This window comes from Parasteatoda tepidariorum, chromosome 4, assembly GCF_982258835.1.
Source record: "Parasteatoda tepidariorum strain Cologne lab strain chromosome 4, Ptep-v5.0, whole genome shotgun sequence".
NCBI lineage: Eukaryota > Metazoa > Arthropoda > Arachnida > Araneae > Theridiidae > Parasteatoda > Parasteatoda tepidariorum.
In genome coordinates, this window is record NC_141758.1 from 91077401 (window position 1) to 91095919 (window position 18519).

The 18519-nt window shown below is 29.4% G+C and overlaps 2 protein-coding genes across 2 annotated transcripts; both read left to right on the forward strand.

Annotated features, from left to right (window-relative positions):
* Positions 1 to 1809: 1809 nt before the first annotated feature.
* On the forward strand, positions 1810 to 2679 carry LOC122270319 (uncharacterized). The gene has a single exon (XM_071182317.2). The coding sequence runs from the start codon at positions 1810 to 1812 to the stop codon at positions 2677 to 2679; it is 870 nt and encodes a 289-aa protein (XP_071038418.2).
* Positions 2680 to 4763: 2084 nt separating this feature from the next.
* On the forward strand, positions 4764 to 5774 carry LOC147812021 (uncharacterized). Its single transcript, XM_087162297.1, has one exon. It carries the CDS (start codon positions 4764 to 4766, stop codon positions 5772 to 5774), a length of 1011 nt encoding a protein of 336 aa, XP_087018423.1.
* Positions 5775 to 18519: the final 12745 nt, after the last annotated feature.

Sequence of the window (18519 nt, forward strand, 5' to 3'; positions counted from 1 at the left end):
TACAGCAAATTTTAAACTGTTTTCATGTAAAGGTAGATTAAATCCATTTTTATATTCTTTGATGGATTGAAGTGAAAAAATATTTTAAATTAATAATAACTTATTATTTTTTTTTACATATCCACTCCACAGAAAAAAGCTCATCCATTTTTTCTCACCCGTGTTCAACATAGAATTAAATAATGGAACTTCATTCTGAGCAAATTTATGTAAAATATAAATTATGTTCTGTTCGTTCTATGAAACATTAAAAAAAATTAAATATTATTATTACTAATATCAAATATTAAATATTATAAAAAAATAATTAATATTATTAAAATAATAAATATTATTATTAATATTAAATATTAAATATTAGAAAAAAATAAAAATATTATAAAATAATTATAATATTTTTATTTTTCATAATATTATAATTTTAATATTATAAAAAATAAAAATATTATAATTATTATAATAATAATTTAATAATTTAATATTATAATTTTAATAATAATAAATTTTTTTATAATATTTAATATTTAATATTAATAATAAAAAATTAAATATTATTATTATTAATATTAAATATTGAATATTATAAAAAATAATTAATATTATTAAAATAATAAATATTATTATTAATATTAAATATTATAAAAAAATAAAAATATTATTTTTTTTTACATATCCACTCCACAGAAAAAAGCTCATCCATTTTTTCTCACCCGTGTTCAACGTAGAATTAAATAATGGAACTTCATTCTGAGCAAATTTATGTAAAATATAAATTATGTTCTGTTCGTTCTATGAAACATTAAAAAAAAATAATGAGGATTATATTGATTCTGTTTGTTTTAATTGTCTATATTTATTTAAAAAATTGCTTATAATTACTTATTTTTCGTGTTATTTATTGCAAAATGCATGGAAAATAAAAGGAAAACGAACGATCAAAGTTTGCACAATAAACTATTTTGCAAAATAAATTGCAAGCTTCAAGATGTCTTAATATTATTTGTTTACCACAAAATCTTTTTAACATATTATTGTTAGATTTTGTCAAAATTTCTATTTGTTTTAATAGCCTAAATTTATTTTTAAAAACATGCATATAATAATTTATATTTTGTGTGATTTATTGCAAAATGTGCGAATAACATAAAGAAAACGAACTGTGGTGTGCCTCGGCAAACACCCAGTCCCCAAGTATATACCTCGACAACCCTCCTGACCACTCCAAAACGAACTGAAACGAGGTAAATCCAGCCAGCATAAGCGGTTGTAAACCCCCCTCATACTCACTTCCAAACTGACTCGCGTGGAGAGAGGACGCGTTCCTCAACCCGTCTTTACAATTATCTAAATTCTTTGCAATGTAAGTTTTCATTATATGTTTTTGTTGTAAATTCAATTTTTCTTTAACTTAAACTTTTTTTATTCTTATTTATTTTTGTAATTAATTTTTAATTACGCAATTTAAATATATAGCATGTTATTCTTAGCTTTAAAGCACACACATGCTATAATTGGTAGACCCGGACTTAAAATTTAAGTTGATTCTTTATTTAAACGGAACTTTCCTTGCAATATAATGAATTTCAATCTATTAGCAATATGTTTATTTTAATTTTATTCATATTATTTTTTATGTTCAAAATTTTGTATGTTGTACCCACGTGTTTGTGTCTGATTCTGTGGTAGTACTGTGCGCGTTTTTTTTATCTCTTGGATTAGTGTATATATAGCGTAGGGAATGCTTTAAAATTTATTTATAAATATTTTACCTCTATTCTATTTATTGTTTTGATTTTTTTTTGTCAAAAAATGCCGGAAAACGAACAGCCTGGAGACGTGGTGAATGAAGGAGCTTTAGTTAACATTCAACCTTCTCAAATTTCTCGCGTAGCAATTAAACCACCTCCGTTCTGGAAAAACAATCCAGTGTTATGGTTTGCACAGTTAGAATCGCAATTTTCAATTTCTCAAATTTCTACCGACGCTACCAAATTTCATCACGTTGTAGCGGCTATTGAATCTGATATACTTAACTCTGTTCAGGATTTAGTTTTAAACCCACCTGCTGCAAACAAATATACAGCTTTAAAAAATCGCTTAATTAGTATTTTTTCAGAGAGTGAAGCTTCTAAAATTAGAACACTTTTGCAAGGACTAGAGTTAGGTGATCAACGTCCTTCTTATTTGTTAGCTCGAATGCGAGAACTAGCAGGATCTCATCTTAGCGAAAACGTTCTTAAATCGCTGTGGTTAGCCAGATTGCCTCAAAATATACAAGCTATTCTTGCTGCGTCAAACGAAAATTTAACTCAATTAGCTGCAATGGCTGATAAGATTATTGAACTCGCTAGCCCTATTCAAATAAATTCTGCTGAATCAGTTGTAACTAGAGTTAATCCTACACTTTATGATCAAATTTCTGAACTTACTAAACAAATTAATGAACTAAAAACTAGTTTTCAGGAAGCTCAGCAAAACAGACAAGGACGTGAGCGAACTAATACCTATCGGGGTAATAGAAATCATAGTAGGTCCCGTTCTAGACAAAATTATTACCGTGAGCCACAGAATAACATGTGTTTTTATCATACTAACTTTGGAGATAGAGCTAGAAAATGCAAACCCCCATGTACTTTTCAAAATTCGGGAAACCAACAGGGCAGCCACTCCAGGCCATGAGTGGCGAACGCCATATTGATCGTATTTATTTGGCCGATCCCTCTACGAAATTAAAATTTTTGATAGACACAGGCGCAGATGTTTCAGTCATTCCGAAATTTTGTTCAAAAGCTAATTATCCAGAATCTTTGGTCCTATATGCTGCAAATGGTTCTAAAATCCAAACATATGGTACTCAATTAATAAATCTTAGTTTAAATTCACGCAGGAAATTTTCTTGGAACTTTATTATAGCCGATGTAACTCAGGCAATCATTGCAGTTGATTTTTAAAATCATTTTAATTTATTAGGCGATGTTCGTAACAACTGTTTAATTGATAAATTAACTAATTTAAAGTCAACTGGTTTCCCCTCAAATAAATCAACTCAATCAATCATTCTAGAAATTACTCCAGTTCTAAATAACTCACCTTTTCAGCAAATTTTAAATGAATTTCCATCGTTGACAAACCCTTCAATAGTAAATAAACTAAATTCCGAATCGCTGGTTTATCACCATATTGAGACTCTCGGACAACCCGTTTAAGCCAAACCCAGAAGACTCTCACCCGATATTCTTGAGGCAGCAAAGAAAGAATTTGAGTATTTGTTAGAACAGGGAATTATTCGCCCATCAAAAAGCCCCTGGGCTAGTCCGCTTCACATGGTAAAGAAAGCAAATGGTGATTGGAGACCATGAGGGGATTATCGTCGTGTTAATGCAGTAACCGTCCCCGACCGTCCCCGATCCACATATCCAAGATTGTACGCAACAATTCGAGGGCATGACCATATTTTCAACTCTAGATTTAACCCGAGCGTACCACCAAATTCCTGTTTTTCCTGGGGATATTCCAAAAACAGCGGTTACAACGCCATTTGGCCTCTTTGAATATGTATATATGCCCTTTGGCTTGAGAAACGCTGGTCAAACTTTTCAAAGGTATATACATCAAGCTTTGTCAGGGGTTAATTTTTGTATCCCATATTTTGACGATTTGTTTATTGCATCCAAAAGTGCAGATGAACACAGAGAACATTTAAGACAAATTTTCACAAGGCTTGAAGAACACGGGTTAAAACTTAACCCTTCAAAATGTGTTCTCGGTAAACCGCAAGTTTCATTTTTAGGGTGCTTAATTACACCATCAGGTGTTAAGCCTTTACCCGAAAAGGTAAAAACGATCACTGACTATCCCCAACCAAAAAATATTGCAGAGCTTCGCAGATTTTTAGCAATGATCAATTTTTACCGGCGATTTTTACCAAATGCAGCTCAAACCCAAGCCCCATTACACGATTTTTTGAAAAACTCCAAGAAAAATGATAAAACTTTGATCCCTTGGAACGATGTCGCAGTGGAAGCATTTAATAAATGTAAACTTAACTTAGCCAATTCTGCTACTTTGTCATATTTTTCTCCTAATCATAATTTATCAATAATGGTAGATGCATCAGATTCAGCCATAGGTTCTGTGTTGCAATCCCACACACCATCTGGCATCCGCCCAATAGCATTCCATTCCCGTAAATTAACGACAACAGAAAAAAACTACAGCACTTATGATAGGGAGTTATTAGCCATTTACTGAACAATAAAACATTTCAGATATATTTTAGAATTCCGACAGTTTATTATATTTACAGATCATCGCCCTTTAATCTTCGCCTTCAATAAAAAATCCGAATCTTGTTCTCCACGCCAACTTCGGCAGTTAGACTTTATCGCACAATTCAGCACAGATATCAGACACATTTCCGGTTCGGACAACACTGTTGCAGATGCTCTTTCTAGAATAACCGCAATTAACCTTTCCACATCTGACTTAAAAAACTTAGCCGATTGTCAAAAGACTGATGAGGAACTAAAAATTTTAATCTCTTCTAATAATAATTCAATAGATTTAAAACCTTTCAAAATGGGAAATAATATTGAAATCTTCTGCGATGTCAGTAAGGAAAAAGTTCGTCCTTATATACCCAAGAAACTTCGCCATGAAGTATTCTGCTCATTGCACAACTTGTCGCACCCTGGTATACGCGCCACCAAGCGCCTAGAGCAAGATCGATTCATCTGGGCGTCCATGTTGAAAGACGTAACAGAATGGACTCGTTCCTGCCTGAATTGCCAACGAAACAAAGTCCAAAGACACACTGTAAGTCCATTACAGCCTTTCAACCTACCTTCCGAGAGATTCCAGCACGTGCATATCGACTTAGTTGGACCCCTTCCTCCCTTTATGGTTTTAACTATTTGCTGACGTGTGTTGATCGCTACACTAGGTGGCCGGAGGCCATCCCTCTCAGTGACGTCTCAGCGGAAACAGTATCCAAGGCCTTCGTCGCTCATTGGGTATCTCGCTTTGGAGTGCCTGCTATCTTGACTACAGACCAAGGCCGACAATTTCAATCCCACCTCTTCTCCTGCCTGAAGTCTATGTTTGGAATACAGCGAATCCGCACAACCCCCTACCATCCTTCTTCAAACGGTATGGTTGAACGGTTCCACCGTTCTCTGAAGCAAGCTCTTCGGTGCCACAACACCAAATGGACTGAATCGTTACCAGTAGTTTTACTAGGATTGCGAACTTGCTTCAAGGAGGATCTCAATGCATCTTGCGTTGAGATGGTTTATGGACAAACTGTCGTCTTACCTGGAGAGTTCTTTGAACCGCCTTCCGATGCTCCAAGTGATCCTTCAACTTATCTTTCAAAACTTAGAGAAACCTTCAGAACTCTAAAACCTACACCTGCGTCCTGCCATTCAAAATCATCATGCTTCGTACATCCAGCTTTAGAAACGTGCTCCCATGTGTTCGTAAGAATCGATACCTTGAAACCTGCGCTGTCATCACCTTATGATGGACCTTTTGAAGTTCTCCATAGATCTGAAAAACATTTCACGATTAAGAAAAATGGGAAGGAATCCACCATAAGCATTGACCGGCTCAAGCCAGCCTTTCTTTTAAACATAGACTCAACAGACCCCGTACTAGAGGAAAGAGTTTCAACGCCAGCAGTTTCAACTCCACGAGTTCAATGTGAGCAAGGTGACTCTTTACCGGTTATGACTCGCTCTGGAAGAAAAGTCAAGTTTAATCCTCGATACTTGTAATCACTCTATAGATTTTTATAGACTGTTTCGTACCTTTGGTACTAAGGGGGGAGTACTGTGGTGTGCCTCGGCAAACACCCAGTCCCCAAATATGTACCTCGACAACCCTCCTGACCACTCCAAAACGAACTGAAGTGAGGTAAATCCAGCCAGCATAACCGGTTGTAAACCCCCCTCATACTCACTTCCAAACTGACTCGCGTGGAGAGAGGACGCGTTCCTCAACCAGTCTTTACAATTATCTAAATTCTTTACAATGTAAGTTTTCATTATATGTTTTTGTTGTAAATTAAATTTTTCCTTAACTTAAACTTTTTTTTATTCTTATTTATTTTTGTAATTAATTTTTAATTACGCAATTTAAATATAATATAGCATGTTATTCTTAGCTTTAAAGCACACACGTACTATACGAACAATTAAAAAATTATTATACGAAACAAATTGCAAGCTTAAAGTTGTCTTAACATTATTTGCTTATTACAAAAACTTTAAAACTGATTATTGTTAGATTTTGTCAAGATTTTTATTTGTTTAAATAGCATAAATTTATTTTTAAAAACATGCATATAATAATTTATATTTTGTGTGATTTATTACAAAATCTACGAAAAACATAAGGAAAACGAACAATTAAAAAATTATTATGCGAAACAAATTGTAAGCTTAAGGTTGTCTTAACATTATTTGCTTATTACAAAATCTTTAAAACTGATTATTGTTAGATTTTGTCAAGATTTTTATTTGCTTAAATAGCATAAATTTATTTTTAAAAAGATGCATGCGATAATTTATATTTTGAGTGATTTATTGCAAAATCTGCGAAAAATATAAGAAAACAAACAATTAAAATACTATTATGCGAAATAAATTGCAAGCTTAAAGTTGTCTTAACATTATTTGTTTACTTCAAAAACTTTAAAACTGATTATTGTTAGATTTTGTCTAAATTTCTATTTGTTTTAATAGCCTAAATTTATTTTTAGAAACGCATGCATATAATAATTTATATTTTGTGTGATGTATTGCAAAATGTGCGAAAAATATTAGGAAAACGAACCATTTAAAAACTATTTAACATTATTTGTTTCCCACAAAAGCTTTAAAACAGATTATTGTTAGATTTCCTAATATTTATAGTTATTTTGATACCTTAAGATTATTACTTTTCTTAAAAAAAAATATGCTGTTATTTATGTATTCTGTGGTGTATTGCAGAAGAAAATTGAAATTAAAAAAAAATGACTGATCAAATGTTTCACTAAAAAAAACTTTTCGTGTAGAAAAAATTTTAACCCTTAAGGAGTTTTGACACTTATTGTCCACAAAAACTGATAAAAAAATTATTGTAAAATTTTTTCACTGTTATAGTTATTTTTAAAATCGAAAATTATTAGTCTTTAAAAAATAATACAAGCAGTAATTTTTATATCTTCTGTGATTTCATGCCTAAAATATTTAAAATACAAACAAAAAGCTATCAAATTATTCACATAAAACTAATTTGCAACTATAAAGAAGTTTTGGCTTTATTTGTTTTCCACAAAAACTAATTAACAAAAGATTGTAAGATTTTATCATATCTACAGTTAATTTATTACCTCAAAATTATTATTTTTTAAAAGAAATAAAATATGCAGTAATTTATATCTTCTGTGTTGTATTGCAGAAAATATGAAAAATATAAAATTGAACAAATATACTTTTCGCAAAAAACTATGTAGAATAATTTTTAACCTTTAAGAGTCTAAGGGTCATTCCAAGTCAAATCATACAGAACTCAGAATTACATTACTCAACTAAGATATTGATGAAAATTTGTACACTTATTGAATTTTTGATATGGATTTCAAAAATATCAATAATATTAGAATTAGTAAAAAGCTTTATAAGTAATGATTATTTATATTTTTTGCCAATGGCTCATACGCAGGTACTTTTATTCACACAAAGGCTATCTAATATTTGTCCCAGAATAATAATTCTTTTTTTAAGTAATTAGTAATTGAAATTTAATTTTATATAAATACGTGGTAATTCGAATTTGCAGGTTTTTTTATCAACGAAGTCGAGTAATTTCAGCTGATTTCGTGTTATTCTTCCCCTTCAATTTCAAAGAAGAAAAAAAATAGGTAAAAGTACACATTAAAATCTGATAAAAAAATTTGAAGAGCGGTGATCATATCTTTTGAATAATTTTTTTTTTTTTTATATATATTCCTAAAAAACAAAAATTTTGTAAATTGATAAATTTTATCTATTGATTGTTACTAAGTAGTGTAAATTTGTAAAAATAAAATAAAACAATGAATTAAGTGTGTGGAAGCAAAAGTGGTGAAAAAGGGTGTACATGTATTTTTTTAAAAAAAAATATTTTTTAGTGAATTCCTGTGCATTACATTGAAAGTACTTGTAGCTGTTACTTCTGTCACTTGGTTGTTACTTCTTTTATGTATTATGAAATAAGAAAAAGGCATCATAAATAATGAAGTAAAATCTTCTTTTTTATTTTACTTTTTGAAAGAGGAAGAAGAAACAATTCTTTCTGAAAGAATAAGAAATAAGCATAATAAATAATGAAGTAAAGTCTTTTTTTTTATTTCATTTTTTGAAAGAAGAAGAAGAAACAATTCTTTATGAAAGAATAAGAAATAAGCATAATAAATAATGAAGAAAAATCTTTTTTTTTTATTTCATTTTTTGAAAGAGGAAGAAGAAACAATTCTTTCTGAAAGAGTAGAGAGTAATAGCAAATAATTAAAATGAGTCTAAAGGAGGAGGAGGTGGAGGGTTATAGAAAATCAGAATTTAAATAACATTGCAAAGAAGTCTTAGCCTCCTTTGGTTTCAATTTCAAGCATTTTGTTTGATTCGGTAATTGAAGACTAAATTATGAATATTTATAGTTTTTATTCTTTTATTTTTCTCAATGATTGTATGGTAATGCGTTTCTTCCGAACACTGATAAAAATTCAGTAGAACTCTTTTTTTTCATTAATTTTTATTATATTGAAATGAAAAGATCTCATGTTCTGTAGATAATTTTTTTTAATTTCATCACATAATCTGCAGGCTTTAATCGTTAAGTTTTTTTATTATAATATAATGATGTGCATCCAGTTTTGCGTTTGCTCGTCTTAGAAAAAGAAACTGACATCATTGACATAGTCCCCACCCCCAAAAAGGTCAATTAATTAGAATACCTCACCAAAAGATTAAAAATTATAGGACAATTGTGCGCAGCTAGTTAAAAAGTGCCTGAAGTTGTTTTTCTATCTTTCAAAATGAGATTTTTTTTAGCATTGTCCATTGTCATGCAATAGTTTACCTACATTTTGATGTGTTAAATTTTTTTTTTTCAAAATTCGTAACATTAGAATTCACTTTATGTTAATCTGAACTCCCTTTTTATAAACTTTAAATTATAAAATTCCAATGGAGTTAAAACAGAATTTGTCAAAGAGACTTTTTACCGCGGTATAGCGCCCTTTTTAAGGGTTTCTCTATTTTTTCCCCGAATTTATGCTTAATTTAACACCGAACATACACTTATTTATCCAGGAAAGCATATCGTTTAATATTACAAAAAAAACTATAATACGAAACAATTAGGTGAAGGGGTAAGTAACAAAGAAAAATATATTTTAAAACACTGCATACAGGACAGAGGTTGCTGTTACACAAAAAAGTTAATGTGTTTGCTTTTTGCTACAAGCAATTTTAATGACAGTTACAATTGAATATTAATGAGTTCAACTGGTGGTAAAATTAATATAGTTCAGTGATGACCTCTAGTATTGCTTCTGATTGTTATTTTCCACAAAGGGTATTCAGCATTGTTTTTAAACAATATCCTTGTATTTCGAGCGACAATGTTTAATCTATTTTTATTATTTCAGAATTCATCAGGAAATATGATTGAACATACTATTAATATAATTATTATTAATAACATTTTCCTGGTGGTATGCATCTTTCTTTATGCTGTTTGTAAGTGTTGTGGCAAAATATGCTGCAACAGAGAGCAACGAGTGGACAACATACAATTCACCCATATTCCGCCTGCAACTGAACAACTGAATGCTACAGCTGAACTCTAACTATTTTTATTAATTTTATGTGTCAATTATGTCTTATTGCTGTTATTCATGCTAATTCATGAATCAGAATTTTGATTCCCGTCTTAATTTTTTTTTATTTCTGCCCATACATATGCATACCTCACATTTCTTTGCAAACAATAATGAATATTCAAAGGTATTATCTAATGAAAGATAATATGGAATCTGTTAAATGAGAATAAAAACTTCAAATATCAAACCTTTCATTTTTTTCCAGAAGTTTCTTTTTAATATATTTTTTTTATGTGTCAATTATGTCTTATTGTTGCTATTCATGCTAATTCATGAATCAGAAAGCTATCAAAGCTATCAAATTATTCTCATAAAACTAATTTGGAACTATAAAGAAGTTTTAGCTTTATTTGTTTTCCACAAAAACTAATTAACAAAAGATTGTAAGATTTTATCATATCTACAGTTAATTTATGACCCTAAAATTATTATTTTTTAAAGAAAAAAAATATGCAGTAATTTATATCTTCTACGTTGCATTGCAGAAAATATGGAAAATATAAAATTGAAGGAAGATACTTTTTGCAAAAAACTATGTAGAATAATTTTTAACCTTTAAATGAGTCTAAGAGTTATTCCAAATCAAATCATACAGGACTCAGAATTACATTAGTCATCTCAAATTTTAGTGAAAATTTGCACACTTATTGAATTTTTGACATGGATTTCAGAAATATCAATAATATTAGAATTAGTTAAAAGCTTTATAAGTTATAATTATAAGTCATATATTTTTGCCAATGGCTCATTCGCAGGTACTTTTATTCACACAAAGGCTATCTTATACTTGTCCCAGAATAATAATTCTTCTTTTAAGGAATTAGTCATTTAAACCTAATTTTATAGAAATACGTGCCATACTTGTTAAGTAAGACGAATTTGTAGGTTTTTTTATCAACGAAGTTGAGTAATTTCAGCTGATTTCGTGTTATTCACCCCTTTCAATTTAAAAAAGAAGAAAAAAAATAAGTAAAAGTTCATATTAATATCTGATAAAAAAATCTGAAGGGCGGTGATCCTATCTTTCGAATAATATATATTGTTATATATACTTAAAAAATAAAAATTTTGTAAATTGATAAATTTTATCTATTGATTGTTACTAAGTAGTGTAAATTTGTAAAAATAAAATAAAACAATGAATTAGGAAGTAAAAGTGGTAAAAAAGGTTGTACATGTAATTCAAAAAAAAAATTTTTTTTTCGAGAATTCCTGTGCATTACATTGAAAGTACCTGTTGCTGTTACTTCTGTCACTTGGTTGTTACTTCTTTTAAGTAATATAAAATAAGAAATAAGCATAGTAAATAATGAAGTAAAATCCTTTTTTTTATTTCATTTTTTGAAAGAGGAAGAAGGAAACAATTCTTTCTGAAAGAGTAGAGAGTAATACTAAATAAGTAGAAAGAGTCTATTTAAAATTTCGATATATGTCCACTTTGACCTTCAAAAAAAAAAAAAGGAGGGTTAAAGAAAGTAAGAATTTAAATAACATTGTAAAGAAGTCTTAGCCCCCTTGGGTTTCAATTTCAAGCATTTTGTTTGACGGTAATTGAAGATTAAATTATGAATATTTATATTTTTTATTCTTTTATTTTTCTCAATGATTGTATGGTAATGCTTTTCTTCCGAACACTGATAAAAATTCTATAGAACTCTTTTTTTATCATTAATTTTTATTATATTGAAATGAAAAGATCTCATATTCTGTAGATAATTTTTTTTAAATTTCATCACATAATCTGCAGACTCTATTCGTTAAGTTTTTTTTATTATAATATAATGATGTGCATCCAGTTTTGTTTTTGCTCGTCTTCGAAAAAGAAACTAACATCATTGACATAGTCCCCACCCCCAAAAAGGACAACTAATTAGAATTCCTCACCAAAAGATACTAGACAATTGTAAAAGTGCCTGAAGTTGCTTTTTTATCTTTCAAAATGAGATTTTTTTTTAGCCTTGTCCACTGTCATGCAATAGTTTACCTACATTTTGTTGTGTTAAAAACATTTGTATTCACTTCATGTTAATCTGAACTCCCTTTTTATAAACTTTACATTATAAAATACCAATGGAGTTAAAACAGAATTTGTCAAAGAAACTTTTTACCACGGTATAGCGCCCTTTTAAAGGGCTTCTCTATTATTTCCCCGAATTTATGCTTACTTTAACACTAAAAATACACTTATCTATCCATGAATGCATATCGTTTAATATTAAGGAAAACTATGATACGAAATATTTAGGTGAAGGGGTAAGTAACAAGGAAAAATATATTTTAAAACACTGCATACAGGACAGTAGTTGCTGTTACTCAAAAAATTGAATGTGTTTGCTTTTTGCTACAAGTAATTTTGATGACAGTTACAATTAAATATTAATGAGTTCAACTGATGGTTAAGTTCAGTGATGCCCGCTAGTGTTGCTTCTGATTGTTATTTTCCACAAAGGGTATTCAGTATTGTTTTTAAACAATATTCTTGTATTTTGAGTGACAATGTTAAATCTATTTTATTATTTCAGGCATTAAAAGATGATATGTTTGAAATTGTTATTATTAACATTTTTATTCATGCCATTGTCGTGGGGGCATGCATCTTACTTTATGTTGTTGGTATGTGTTGTGGCAAAATATGCTGCAACAAAGAGCAACGAGTGGACAACAGACAAGTCATCGTTATGCCGACTGCAACTGAACAACTGAATGCTACAGCTGAAGTCTAACTATTTTTATTTTTTTTTATGTGTCAATTATGTCTTATTGTTGTTATTCATGCTAATTCATGAATCAGAATTTTGATTCCCATCTTAATTTTTTTTATTTCTGCCCATCCATATGCATACCTCACATTTCTAGGCAAACAATAACGACTATTCAAAGGTATTATGTAATGAAAGATAATATGGAATCTGTTAAATGTGAATAAAAACTTTAAATATCAAACCTTTCATTTTTTTCCAGAAGTTTCATTTTAAAATAATTTTTTTTATGTGTCAATTATGTCTTATTGTTGTTATTCATGCTAATTCATGAATCAGAATTTTGATTTCCATCTTATTTTTTTTTTATTTCGGCCCATCCATATGCATACCTCACATTTCTAGGCAAACAATAATGACTATTCAAAGGTATTATCTAATAAAAGATAATATGGAATCTGTTAAATGTGAAAAAAACTTTAAATATCAAACCTTTCACTTTTTTCCAGAAGTTACATTTTAAAATTTTATTTTTTATGCGTTAATTATGTCTTATTGTTGTTATTCATGCTAATTCATGAATCAGAATTTTGATCCCCGTGTTAATTTTTTTTTCTTTTTGCCCAGCTATTTGCATACCTTACATTTCTTTGCAAAAAATAATGAATATTCAATGATATTATCTAATAAAAGGTAATATGGAATCTGTTAAATGTGAATAAAAACTTTAAATATCAAACCTTTCATTTTTTCCCAGAGGTTTCATATAAAAATATTTTTTTTTATCTGTCAATTATGTCTTATTGTTGTTATTGAAGCTAATTCATGAATCATAATTTTGATTCCCGTGTTAATTTTTTTTATTTCTGCCCATCCATATGCATACCTCACATTTCTTAGCAAGCAATAATGAATATTTAAAGGTATTATCTAATAAAAGATAATATGTATTCTGTTAAATGTGAATAAAAACTTTAAAAATCAAAGCGTTCATTTTTTTCCGAAAGTTTAGTTTTAAAATACTTTTTTTTCAATTTATGCTTTGATTTTGCAGATTGTAGCTGCATTTTTCAATTTGAATATTGATTTTTCTACCTGTATCGGTCATAGTACATTTTAGAAATTTTTGTGCTAAGAGTATAAAATATGTTTGTCACTGAGGAAAAAAAAGATGGATTCGTTAAATTTTCATTAAAACTTAAAAATATTATTTCGTAAATTATTTTTATTAAGTTTCCAGTGTTAAAACGACTGTTAAATGTCATATGTTCTAACTTTTTTTCCTGTTAATTTTTTCTAATCCACCTATATGCAGATTTATATTTTTTTCACAAAAGAAGAAAAAAAGAACTCAACCTACTTGTAAGCATAACTGTTTATCACTGCTGTATAAAAGGACTTGAACTTCTAAAAAAAACAGATGTTTGAATTTGTTAAATTTAATTTAAAGCGTCAAAATGAGTAACTGTTGCATTTTATATTTATTTTTCTAAGGTTCTGATAAAATTATTAATATTGAGTTTCATAATTGATATTTTTCTTTTGAAATATCATCTATTTATAACATTTTATTTCGAAAACTGATATATTCAATTCTCAATTAATTGTTCCGTCATTCTAGAACATTTATAACATTTAATTTTTAAGTTCCTTGCTAAAATGTTTTTAAGTGATTAAAACTTTCCTGGATATTGAATATTCCACATGAATTAAAGGGATAATTTGTTAAATTTATTTTCAGTTTCAATTCTAATTTATTACATAAGTGTTCTGTTGCTGTGGAAATAATTCATAATTTGCATTCTACTCAAAATGATTCAATTAAAAATTGATAAATGTAAAAGCTAAATTGAATTAATTCGATTCCGAAATTTTAATGTAAAGGTAGTATATTTTCATTTTACGTCATGAAAATTATTATAGTGTAAAAATTATTCATATTTTATTATCTATATAACAGAGTCTGCATTGCTTATTGTGTTGGATTTAGCAGTAAATAATTGCTTATCGTTCGGGGGGTAATTTTTTAGTTTATCATCGAGGGGTAATTTTTTAGTTTTAGCAATGATATTTATTTTTAAATTATCTTGACAATAGGCTCTAGCCAAGTTGAATTATTTTTTTTGTTCAGTCAGTTATTAGAGTGTAAAATTATTGTTTCTAATAGGTAGACCTTATGTGTTAGATCAGAGGTGTCAAACTCGCGGCCCGATATGAAAATTTTTGCGGCCCTGTCAATATGTCCGACGCAAAGAAAAAATAAAATAGAAATTTTAATTAGAATAGAAACTAGCATATAAAATTATAATATACTTTATTTACAAACTATACGCGGATCATTGTAAATTGTACGCGCGAAAATGTAAAAATCTAATTGACTTGCGACACCTGCCATTCCAGGGAAATTGCATCGTATCAAAAATACGCAGAAAAAATTTCTAATCTTAGAATAGAATTTGAAACAAGGTTTAAAGATTTTAATTCTTTGGAGGACAAATTTTGTTTGTTTTCTTCGATTTTCTCAATAAATATAGACTCGGTACCCAGTAATATGCAAATGGAAGTGATTGAGATTCAGTGCGACTCAAAGTTGAAGGCAAAATTCATTGAAGTGGATGTGCCTGAATTTTACAAATATTTACCTGCTAGGTTTGAAAATACTCGAAAATTCGCATATGAAATTATTTCCATGTTTGGAAGTACTTATCAGTGCGAACAATTATTTTCTGTTATGAATGGAAATAAATCTCCTGTCCGAAACCGTATTAATAACGATCGCGCTGGGTCAATTTTGAAAGTAGTCTCAGCCAATAAAATTTCTCCCGAAATAGGAAAGATAGTAGGAGAGAAGAGATGTCAAATATCAAATAATTTTACTTTATATATGTTTATTACAATGTACAGGGTCTTTATAATTAAAGTTCCATTTTGAAATGGCTATAAAAATAAAATTACCCGACCAAATGTCATCAAACTTGGTAAATGTCTATAAAAGGTCATGGGATTTTAGTTCCTGCAAAAAAAAAATTAAAAAAAAGTCAAAAATTCACCACCAACGGAGAATGGCGCTGTATGCAATAGTGTTAAACAAATGTGAAATATGCAAATTTGTTTTACACGTCATGTGACTTTGCAGTTATAAAAGTGAGGCGCCTTGTCTGAGCTGTTAGTGTTCTGAGTCGACAATGTCTGTTACCATGCAAGACCGTGCTTTGCTCGTGAAATGTTACTATGAATGCGACAGCAATGAACGGAGGGCTTTACAAAAGTTCCGTACTGTAAGAGGAAAACGCCGAGGTCCAATGACACCGCAAGGTTTACGGCAAATTTACGGTAAAAGCCGTGTAAAACAAATTTACATATTTCACATTTGTTTAACACTATTGCATACAGCGCCATTCTCCGCTGGTGGTGAATTTTTGATTTTTTTTTTTTTTTTTTTGTTGCGGGAACTAAAATCCCATGACCTCTTATAGACATTTACCAAGTTTGATGACATTTGGTAGGGTAGTTTTATTTTTATAGCCATTTCAAAGTGGAACTTTAATTATAAAGACCCTGTACTATTGAAAATAAAAATATTCGTTTCCATGAACACTGATTTTTTTTCTTGCGGCCCACCTAAAGTCAAGCATTGTTTATTTGGCCCAAGTTATCTTTTGAGTTTGACACCGCTGTGTTAGATTTTATAGAATATCTAACAAAGTTCTGAATCAAATACGATATTGCAACAAAAAAATGGTACATTGAGGGTGACCTAAATAATTTTTAATTCGGCTCAAATTTTTTGGTAAATATTTGGCTATGGTAACGAATTTTTATGGGAGGATGTCTAATAAAATTTTATTATAATCAGGGACCTATTTAGAAGAAATTTGAGTCCGTTAACGTACCCTTCACAAAATATCTTTTCATAAAAACGGACCCTTCACAAAATATTTTAACTTAAAAACGGACCCTTCACAAAATAATTTATCTTTTAATCATATCCTTCACAAATTTGTTTATCTTCATTATTGTTTTGTTAATCAATAAACCCTTCCCAGGAAGGGGGGGGGGGAGAAAGACAGATGTAAACGAACTAAATTTTGTCTTCACGCTTCTTCCTTTATTCGTCCGAGATTAATATTCTGCTTTCAGCAGTATAGGCTAAATACCAAATATGTGTATGTTGCAACGCTAATTTCGTAGCTGCAATTGCTGTTTATTTTTTAAAATTAAATTTTTTAATTATATTTTTACAGTGTTGAGCATAATCTTGTATGTCTTTGCAGTTTAAAAACTCCTTGAAAATTTTTTTTTGCAATAACGGACCCTATTTGCACAAATTCATAAAAGCGGACCCTTATTGAAAGAATGTGACTTAACGTTTATTTTATATTTACAAATGACGAGTAATTTTTTCCCAATTTTACAAAAAAGGACCTTTCGCAAAATGTTTGGACATATATCCCTGTGCATATATCCAGGGTCCTCAATAATATTCCATTTCGTGGAAATTATTTTGGTAAGTCTTCGGCCATTGTAACAATTCTGTGTGGATCGATATCTAACAAAAGTTTATCTTGATATTGCGTATTAAATACGCTTTGAATAATAATTAAAATAGGTCCACTTAGAAGAGCCTAAATAATTTTATAAATGTCTGAAATTATTTCGGTAAATATCTAGCTATTGTTACATGTTTTATGGAATATCTAACAAAAATTTATCGTGATACGCAATGTTGTGAATTAAGAACGATATTGCAACAAAAAAAAAAATAGTGCATTCTGGGTGACCTATATGATTTTTAATTCGGCTCAAATTATTTTGTTAAATATTTGGCTATGGTAATGACTTATTGTTGGACGATATCTAACAAAATTTTATCGTGGGACGATTGTTGGACGATATCTAACAAAATTTTATCGAGACACAACCCTGCAGCTTATTCAATACAATTTTGCTAAAGCAAAAAAAAGCTAACCATCATTTTTTAACAGGGTGCGTAGCGTTTTTAAAAAGTGCTTAAAGGTGCTTATTTTTTTAAAGCCCTTAAAGGTGCTTTTTTCATCGGATGTTTTTGAAAGTGCTTAATTTTCCCTTTCTCAAAATGAGAATTTTCCTTTACTATGTTGATTTTCGCTTCGAATTATGCAAAAAGACACAGTTCACATTGTTCTATTCAACATTTTCACAAATACTTCAGCACCAATCTATTTCGGCGTATTGTCAGTCTGTAGCGTATGAAAACGCCATTCGTTTTACATGATTAAAAATTTCATGATTTTTGACAATTGTCAAAAACAGTGCCAAAAGGTTTTTTTCTATTTATTTGACATGACGGTTGAAACAAGATAAAACTCTCAATTGTCAGAAACTTTCCAATCCTGCCTAATTAAATATTTTTTTTAAATGATTAAAAGGTTCTTATTTTTCTTTGCATAATTTGGCTACGCACCCTGTTTAAAAAAGTAAATAAAATGGGGTTTCTTCAAAAAAATAAATTCTTTTTTTTCCGTTAAGATGACAATTATTATTTGACAAGCAGTTATGCTTTTTCTTTTCAACATCAAAATCGTTTTGAATCCGTTTTGTTCTTTGTTGGAAGAAAATGAGGAAAATCAAAATGCATCCCGTCAATACTGAAATTTATACATTGAGAAGACATAAATGAAATTCTGAAACGGCCATACAGCAGGAATTTTTCCGATTGAAACAAAGTGTTAAAAAAAAAGTAATACAGAATGCTGTCTTCGCTTTTCTTGATATAAAGTGACAGAGTTAAAGCAGTAGTCAACCACAAATCAAAGCTAAAAAATTATTCTTTACCTTTCGAGTTAAGTTTTATATATTCTCAGATAAAAATATGAATGTTGTCATTGATTTTCAATCGAAATCTTTCTTTATTTGAGTTCCATGTTTGATACT

Excerpts from the sequence above, each read along its gene's own strand:
- LOC122270319 (XM_071182317.2), top strand. The coding sequence starts at position 1,810 with ATGCCGGAAAACGAACAGCCTGGAGACGTGGTGAATGAAGGAGCTTTA.
- LOC147812021 (XM_087162297.1), top strand. The coding sequence starts at position 4,764 with ATGGACTCGTTCCTGCCTGAATTGCCAACGAAACAAAGTCCAAAGACA.